Raw genomic sequence first — 9256 nt, 5'->3', positions numbered from 1 at the left:
TCATTGTGAGAAAATTCATTTTTTAAAGTATGTATTAGTTGGCCAACAACTAGACTAATAAGAATGATACAGTTTAACTCTATTACATGAAATATAAAGGATACACAGTGGACAGTAATATGTATATCTTTCAAACTAGTTTATGTAAAACTGCAAATTGAATGTCACACACCTATCAAAGTAACTTATACATAGGAACATGTAGATATGTTAAACTTGTTACACAAAAAGTAACAAGCTACTAATACAATAAAATATGCTAGACACTTAACATTGCATTACAAAAACTGCAAGACAGGAAGAGCAAAAATTGCAAAAAAATACATCCAGGATGGAAGATCAAATGTATAACAGGATAGATGACTACTCATCAAATACTTGTCACTCACCAAATAGAGAATGCACTGAGCATTGGATAGGCAAATAAAAATAGGTGGCAATGCTTATTAGATTTCAGACAAAGACTTTCACTGGAGCTAAAAAAAATGTGTGTGTGCTTGCACCTATGTGCTCCCCCCCCCCCCCCCCCCCCCACAGACACACAAGTGCCAAAAGCAATGCATTTTCTACATGCTTGTCCGCTGCTCAGGGCTTCCCCTATTTGGAGAACATATTACAAAAATTGCAAAGATATCAGCAAGAAAATACACATTCATTTTATTTCCTTCAGAGACTTATTTCTCTTTGGTTGAAATGTCAATAATTTTGCATACTTTTTCATTAAAGCTTTCCAGTAACACAGTACATCTTTCATTCTTAGATTGTTCACTATGAACTGGTGACCCCTCTCTGCTATATTTTTCATTAAATCTGGCTCACTCTCTGCAAATTCCAGAAGATTTCTGAAAGACAGAAAAGTCTCTCTTGTTTAAAAACAAACAAAAAATTATATTTAGCTAAATAAAGATGTAAAACAAAGTCCAGCATAATATTTGTGACCGTAACATACTACCACTGAGTTAAGGATTTAGTTATTTTCAATTTCTCCAGACCTTGTTTTCCAAGTGAAAATATGGATACATGTTGATCATTCGTATGTATTGTTATAATTTGTATTCACCTATTACACAATTTATATTTATAATTTAGGAGTAAAAGAGACCCCTCACCGAATAGCAGGTGCATTGAGCCATCGACAGTCACAGAGAAAAGAGAAAGAAAACTTACTAACTTTCAGTATAAATCCTGTGTCGAACTTGAACTAGAGCATGCACACCCAAGCCACCACCACCCTCCCCCACACCCACAGCCCCCACACAGAGTCTTACATCGTGCTGGCTGAACACGGAATGCTGGGATTGCATTTTGGCACGTGGACTAGTGTGGGGTGGGTAGAGTAAGAGATTGGTGGGAGGCAGGCAGAGAGGTTGAGGGTGGGTAGCTAGCACCTCAGAGGAAGGCAGCAGGTGTCCGCCAAGGGCCGGTTAAACGGGGGGGAGTGTGGAGAGGACAATCACCCCCTTCGAGAGTTGAAACTAAATTAAAAGCAAATGGTAATTTTTGTAAAGTTAAGCATGCGAATTTAGAGTCTTGGTCAGTGGATTTAGTGATTTAATTCAGTATTCCCCAAGCCATCTTACTTTGCGTACCTGAGAGAACATACTACCTGTACTAGTGACCTGTGCTTCCTCTGTGTTTGAATTGTGGGCACTAAATACTAGCAGGGCTTCCCGATCTGCCGTAGCAGCATGCTTTACAATTATAATTTTCTATTCAACAGTCAAGGAGAGGACCCCTGGGCCTTCTTCCTCTTCTAGGCAACTGTCCCCACCAACAAAACTTCATTAATCTGCCCCTTGTGTTTGCTGGCTATGAATGCAGGAGGGAAGGGTGACAGGTGCACAGGCTAGGCATGCGACATGTGGACAATGGAGCCGGTGAAATGTAGTGCATAACGGAGGTGACAAACATGGATTGGTGGAGGGAGGTGACAGGACAGAGGAAGGAGAAACTGTTGGTTGGAGGTGTGGGGGCAGTGGGATAACAAAGATTGAGAACAGGAGGGTTAAAGGAGCGAAGAACGTGTTGCAAGGATAACTCCCATCTGCGTAATTCAGAAAAGCTGATGATGGAGTGAAGGATTCAGGTGGTGTGGGTGGTGAAGCAGTCATTGAAATTGAGCATGTTGTGCTTGGCTTCATGTTGTACCACTGTGTGGTCAACTTTGTTCTCAAATGCATTTTGTTGGTGGACATTTGTGCTGGTGGACATCATGTTGGTTATCTTACCAACATAAAATGTCATGCAGTGATTGCAGCAGGGTTCGTATATGACAGGCCTGTTTGCTGGTCTGCTTGGGTGAGCTGGCTTTCACTCACTTCTCAGCAGTGAGTGAATAACTGGCTCACAGTGAGCAATGGTGGGGGAATAGGAAGAAAGTGGGGGAAGGGTAAGAGGAATCAGAATAAGGCAGCTTGGAAGGATAAACTAATGTCAATGAATCTATTTTGTGAACACTAATATTAGTCCTTGTAAAATATTAGTCCTCCCGTGAGGGGTTGCTGGTCCCCCATCGGGCGCCTCCCCAGGTAGCGGATAGGGGAATGCTCACCAGATATGGTGGGCACCGGGGAAATAAAATACTCAGGGTCGACCAAAACCAGCGAAGAGGAAGTCAACGGCTTGGATGCTGGAAGAGAATTATTATTATTTTTTTTTTTTTTTTTAATAGCATTTCAATGGTAGAAGAGGCGGAAGGCATCTCCACTGGGCAGGCAGAGCTTGGAGCCTGGGAAAGGCAATCTGCCTAGGAAATGGTAATCCAAAATGTTACTTAGCAAGCTTGGAAGCTGTGAAGTGGCAGCCCCATCACCAAGCTTAACCTGCACAGTGCTCATAAAGCGGCCAAGGGATTCTATACTTACTGGTTCACATCAACGATTTGCCTCGGATAATGGATTCAAAGGAAACAGACATACGCTATGGAACTGGAATTTGCGTGATAGAAACAAGAAACGCTGCTTCACATTTGGGACATGGAACATTCATAGTCTTAATAAACCAGCTGCAGCAGCAGCTTTGATATCTGAACTAAAAACATACAAGACAGATATTGTAGCTCTACAGGAAGTTAGGTGGCTTGGAAAAGAGATACACACGAAGAACAATTGTGTCATTTTTTTATGGGGGAGATGAAAAACATCATGAATTTGGTACTGGTTTTGCTGTTAAGAAAAGGATTGTTAATTGGCTAAAGGAATTCCATTCCATTAACAATAGAATGTCTTACATAACAATCAAACACCAGTGGTACAATATAACATTCATAAATGTCCAGGCACTGACTGAAGATTTAACTGAGGATGAGAAAGATAAGTACTATGAAGAATTAGAGAGAGTAGTCGAAAGTATTCCAACAAGAAATATGAGAATTATCTTAATGAACTGTACTTATTTTTCCATTAAAGAGGATATGTTCATCCCCACAATAGGAAACCATAGCAAGCACTCAACCACAAACGAAAATGGATTAAAAATGATCAACTCTGCACTGTCAAAGAATATGAGAATTTGCTCGACGATGTTCCCTCAAATAGATATACACAAAGGTACATGGTGCTCTCCAGATGGAAAAACAGTAAATCAGATTGACCATGTTATGACAGATCAACATTTCACTTCATTTATGAGAGATGTCAGAATGTACAGAGGAGCTGAAATTGGCTCAGATCATTTCCTAGTGGCAGAAAAGATGAAAATTAAGATGATTTGGAATCAACAACCAAAAGCCACACCAAAACCTAATTTAGACATCACACGACTAAAGGAACTGTCTGCTAAAGAAGCCCATGTGATTGAAATAAATAACCGGTTTACAGCATTGCAAGATGCTGAGGAGGAAAATAGTATCAAGAAGGCTTGGGAAAGAATAAAGACTGCAGTAACAGATGCAGGAAGAAAAAAAAAAAAAAAAAAAAACACTGGACAAGAAAAAGAAAATGAAAATGAAGAAACAGAAATGGTTCAACGAAAAGTGTCAGAGAGCAGTAGAACGGAGGAAAGAAGCCAGGATGCTATGGCTGCATGATAAGGGGAGTGAGGACAGGAGGGAGATGTTCAATGCGGTTAGACGAGAAACAGCAAGAGTTCTACGAACAGAGAAAAGGAAATATCTAACTGGAGTCCTAAAATCTATAGAAGCAGGAATGGAAACTCAGAGAAGTTGTTTCAGTATACAAAGAAAAGTAAGAGAGGTTATCAAAGTGAAGACCTATTCATAAAAGATAAATATCAAAATATGCTAATGCAGCTGGAAGGTATCCTAGAAAGATGGAAAGAGTATTTCTCAGAAATGTTAAATTGCACAGATCTGCACATAACCTTCAATTACGCTATGTCTGAGAGTGACAGCATTAATAATGACGAATGTGGAAACAGAGTACAGGAAGTGACCGACTCCATTCAAAAGCTCAAAAACTACAAGGCAGCAGGCCAGGACCAGATATCAGCAGAGATGTTAAAAGAGGGTAGAAGCAAACTACACAAAGAAATTTATAACCTTATCACAATGATCTGGAAAACTGAAACACTGCCTGAAGATTGGAAAACTAGAGGAATCAGTTTGCTGAACATAACATATGAAATCCTGTCAATGACCATTCTGGAAAAACGTACGCAGAAAACATTATTCAAGATTACCACACTGGATTTCAAACAAACTGTTCCACACTGATAATTTGTTTACTATACGACAGATCATTGAGAAATACTGTTAATTTAACAAAAACGTCCACTGTCTCTTCATTGACTTCCAGCGAGCCTATGACAGCATCCACAGAAGTAGCCTCTACAACACATTACGAGAATTTAGTATACCCAGTAAAATCATTAGGATGATACAACTGTGCATGGATGGCTCCCAGGCAGTAGTGAAGTTCAGAGGATCCATATCCCCCACCTTTCCAATTAAAAGAGGCTTACGACAGGGAGATGCTCTTTCACGTGTCCTCTTCAACCTTGCATTAGAGAAAGTGGTTCGGTAGAGTAATTTACATCTATACAATGGTCTCTGATTGGAACACAGTGAAGTAAAACTCCTGGCTTATGGAGATGATATACGTTTACTATACGACTGAGTGAAACTGAAGAAGAACTGAAAGATATGTACAGATCTCCCAGGCACAGTGCCAGCAAAATCGGGCTTTTGATTAACCAAGAGAAAACCGAATATATGGAAATAGGTCGAGTCATAAACCCAAATCCTTACTTTGAAATTGACCAACATTCTAAATTCAGAGAAGTTCTCCAGTTTAAATACCTTGGATCATAACAATGGATATAAAAGAAAGAATAGCCTCGGGGTCAAAATGTCTGTACTCTCTAAGCAACCCACTCAAAAATAAAGCTTTGTCAGTCACCACAAAGACGAAGATATACAACACTATTATCTGCCCCATAGTACTGTACGGTTCAGAAAGCTGGGCACTTACAAAGAATAAAAGAGAAAAACTGAATGTTTTCGAAAGAAAAGTAATGAGAAAAATCTTGGGACCTGTGTTGGAGAATGGCGTATGGAGAATTCGAAAGAACAATGAAATTTATCAGTTAATGAAGCAACCCACTATCGTCCAGAAATTGAAAAGTAGGAGACTGCAATGGACTGGACATGTGGCCAGAATGGAAAACAACAGAATCACCAAGAAAGCATTTGAAGGAACTCTCCAGGCAACAAGACCATTGGGCCGACCTCGTACAAGGTGGAAAGATGACATAGAGAAGGATATCGCGGCATTAGGAATTTCCGCAGGGTGGAGAGAGGCTGGGAGAGATAGAAGGCGGTGGAAGCAGATCGTTGATGCAGCGCGTGGTCTACAGGGCCAAAAACCCCTTGTGCTGAAAGTTATTTTCAGATGAAGTTTAAACTGACATCCACTTATATCTCGTGATTACTGTATCCACATGTTAAACATAAAAACACTGGATGTCAAAGGATTCTAATTATTAATCATAGTTGCAAACCTGTGAAGCTGTGGAAATTTATAATGAGGAAATTTTTTTAATGATTCTATAAGACTAATTTTACTACAAAATTTAACAAGCAACTGCCTGTAGCACTATATATCTAAAAGATATAACTGTAGGTAGCTATCTTGCACTGATGTCTTGTAGACTGATGATGGTGTGTCTGACCTTCACTTTGAAGTTCCTAACCCAGTCACAACACTTCTTCTCATAGATTTATGAAGAGGTACTCTCCACTAAAAGCACTGCACTATTATGTATGGGTATATACACTAGTGTCTAAGACTATAACGAATGTAACACACAGTCATTCCTCTGAAGACAGTACAGTTTGGACTTTGCCCACGCAACATAATGACATTTGACAGGCACATTTTTCCATGAGCAATCACTACCCAGGTGGCAAGTGAGCATGAGCCACCTCCTGAACAGGCCTAGTTTATGACATGGCTGTTTTCAGAGGTGGCCCTGCCTCTAAAGGGGTAGAAGAAACATGTGAGGTGACTCGAGTAGGAACTGCTGGGTGGGTGGACTGGACATCACTGAACCTGGGTCTTCTACAGTGAGCATATCCCTGTGGGAAGGGGTTGGGAGTAGAAATGGGGGTGAGAGTGCCATTGTGACAAGCCAGGATATCATGCAGGTTGGGTTGGTGAGGGAATACTACTTTTGGAGAGGTGGGAAGCATCTTTGATAAGATGTCCTTCATTCCGCACCATGATGGATACTCAAAACCCTGGAGTAGGATATGGCTTAGTTGTTCCAGTCCATGGTAATATTTGGCATGTAATCCCTGAACAACAAACCAGCTGTCCATCAGAATGAATGCCACAGCAAAATTATGGCCAAGAAAAAAGTTGAGCATCCACTGGCACAACATGCAGCCAAGCATAAAATGCTTGATTTCAATGGCTGCTTCACAACCCGGGCCATCTGGATCCCTCTCTCCACTGCCAGATTTTCTGAAGTACACAGAGGGGAGATAAGCCATGTGCGTGTTTGTTTCCTGAATAACTGATACAAGGGTTGATCTCAATATTATGGACTGCTCTGTTTGTAAACTGATTACCCCTTAATTTTCTTTTATCAAGTTCACTGATGTGTGGCACTGTTAGTATTTACAGCATACTAGTGAATATTTACAAAAAGAAAAATCTGTATAACAAAATTCCAGTAGGATGTAAACAAACCACTCCAGTAGTAAAGAGGAGTAAAGATGATCATTTACAGATACTTGAAACCAACAAACACAATATATCGCACACAGAATTTCTGGAAACAAAAACTTAACGGTTGTCTTGTGAGTCTTTTGTAATTGAAATTAACTCTTAAAATATGGTATATAGTGGTTACTTTACAATATACATTATTGGATTTAGAATGAAATCAGGAAACACTGTAGAATTTAATAATGTTACAAGAATGATTTTTTGACCATTAAAAAGTACTCTGTGTCCTTAATTCACTTTGGATGTACTGAAATACTTGCATAACTACATAATTTCCCCCCTTTCTGTAACAGACAAGGGAAATTTTGATTCCCAGTGTTATGTGTGCTGTTGTTGTTTTTGAACTGCCAGCAGTTATTAATGATAAACTCCATAAAGATGTAAACACACTGTGAGGCTGTTCTTAATATACTGAAATGCTTTAACATTTGCTTACAGGAACTATGCTTGTATGCACCATTAGTAATAATAATAATAATAATAATAATAATAATAATAATAATAATAATACTTTTGCAACTTGATGTAAATAACACCTTAAAACATTATTCTGTATGGCATTAATGAAAGAGTACGCAAAGTTAACTAACATAGCGGATTAAAACATTAATATCACTCGCAAAGCTTAAGTTGATAAATCTGTGTGTGTAAAATGAAATAAACTTGTGATTTACAATCCAAGTATCTTTTAACATAGACACTTATAAATTTTGCATGATTTTCTATTATCACTGCAGTTACATCCTACATTGTGCACAAGTGAACCACATCCTTTGTTAGCACTTCGACTCCCCTTCACGGTGCTTTGAAATAAGGATAATCCTTCCCAACTTCTCCCACCTAATCCATACAATATCTAGACTATCGTTTTGCCAGACCAGCTCCTACACACCTTGCTAAATGAGATCCTATCCCCATGGAATATCCAGTGCAAGATTTTCCCTAACCACCTTGATGAGGTGTGGAGCAATTTGGATTTTCTGCAACACTGCCAAGACAGAGAGATTGAGCTCAAGTTTTCTATAGTTAAACATAACATAAAATCGACTGGAGTGAACAATATGTTAACGATATTTTATGGTCTGATGACATGGCACCAAAGCTCTGGAGCAGTTTGTCAATCATGTGAATAGCACGCATTTAAACATCCAGTTCACTGTTGAAACAGAAAGAGAAGGAAAGTTTCTACTTTTAGATCTTTCCATTTAATGAATATCAGATGGACATCGCAGCAACTCCGTATACTACAGGGCAACCAACACCGATTTATATATTGGCACACAGAATTTTCACCACCAAGTCCAGAAGAGAGATGTTTTAAATACATTAATATACAGCTACAACAGTTTCTGACACAGACCATCTCAGTTTTGAGATTATTCATCAGAAGCACGTGTTATGAAATAATCACTGTGAGGTTTGAAATGTAAACTTAGCACTCTCCAAGGAATGAAAATGCGAAAATGTTGAACTGTCATGTGACTATCTTCCTATGTGCTTTTTTCTTTCTGTTGCACTACATCTAGAAAAATTGGTAAGTTACCGGGAAGAAGCAGCATAGAAGCCACTTCCCAAACACCTGTGAAAAAGGAGATGCAGCACCGGGTTAGTGACAGTCTCGATCTCGGGATCCCTGAAAGTTATAAGATTCCTTGTGTGTGCAGAAGTAACTACATTTGTCAGTCTAATTGTACCACTAACAGCAGCTGCGCAGAGAACCAAAGGCACATTAAACAGGAAAGACTTAAGAAATAAGCAGTTTCTGGACACAGTCCCACAAATAAACACACGTTAACGTTTAATAAAACCAAAATCTTGACGCACGCTTTCTCATGCTAGGATTCTGTTACTAAAGAAGCAGTAGAATTAGAATGTGCAAGAATAATTTTCACTCGGACAGAGGTTACATTCTCAGAGAGAGTAGATTTCCCCACCATGTTATAGTTCTGGGTGGAGATTTTAATTTGCCAGGTATAGACTGGGAGACTCAAATGTTCATAACAGGTGGCAGGGACAAAGAATCCAGTGAAATTTTTTTAAGTGCTTTATCTGAAAACTACCTTGAG

General features: G+C 39.3%; 1 protein-coding gene across 1 annotated transcript in view; it reads right to left on the bottom strand.

Moving 5' to 3' along the window:
• Nucleotides 1-538: 538 nt before the first annotated feature.
• Nucleotides 539-9256, bottom strand: part of LOC124721598 (O-glucosyltransferase rumi homolog) — a 147287-nt gene continuing 138569 nt past the window's right edge. The window contains exon 6 of the mRNA XM_047246650.1: nucleotides 539-842. Coding sequence (XP_047102606.1) covers nucleotides 653-842 — 190 coding nt within the window. The 3' untranslated portion in view covers nucleotides 539-652. The remainder of the gene's footprint in view (nucleotides 843-9256) is intronic.

This window comes from Schistocerca piceifrons, chromosome X (genome assembly GCF_021461385.2).
Source record: "Schistocerca piceifrons isolate TAMUIC-IGC-003096 chromosome X, iqSchPice1.1, whole genome shotgun sequence".
Classification (NCBI taxonomy): Eukaryota; Metazoa; Arthropoda; class Insecta; order Orthoptera; family Acrididae; genus Schistocerca; species Schistocerca piceifrons.
Note: the sequence above shows the minus strand (reverse complement) of the source record. Positions and strands in the feature narration are given on the sequence as shown.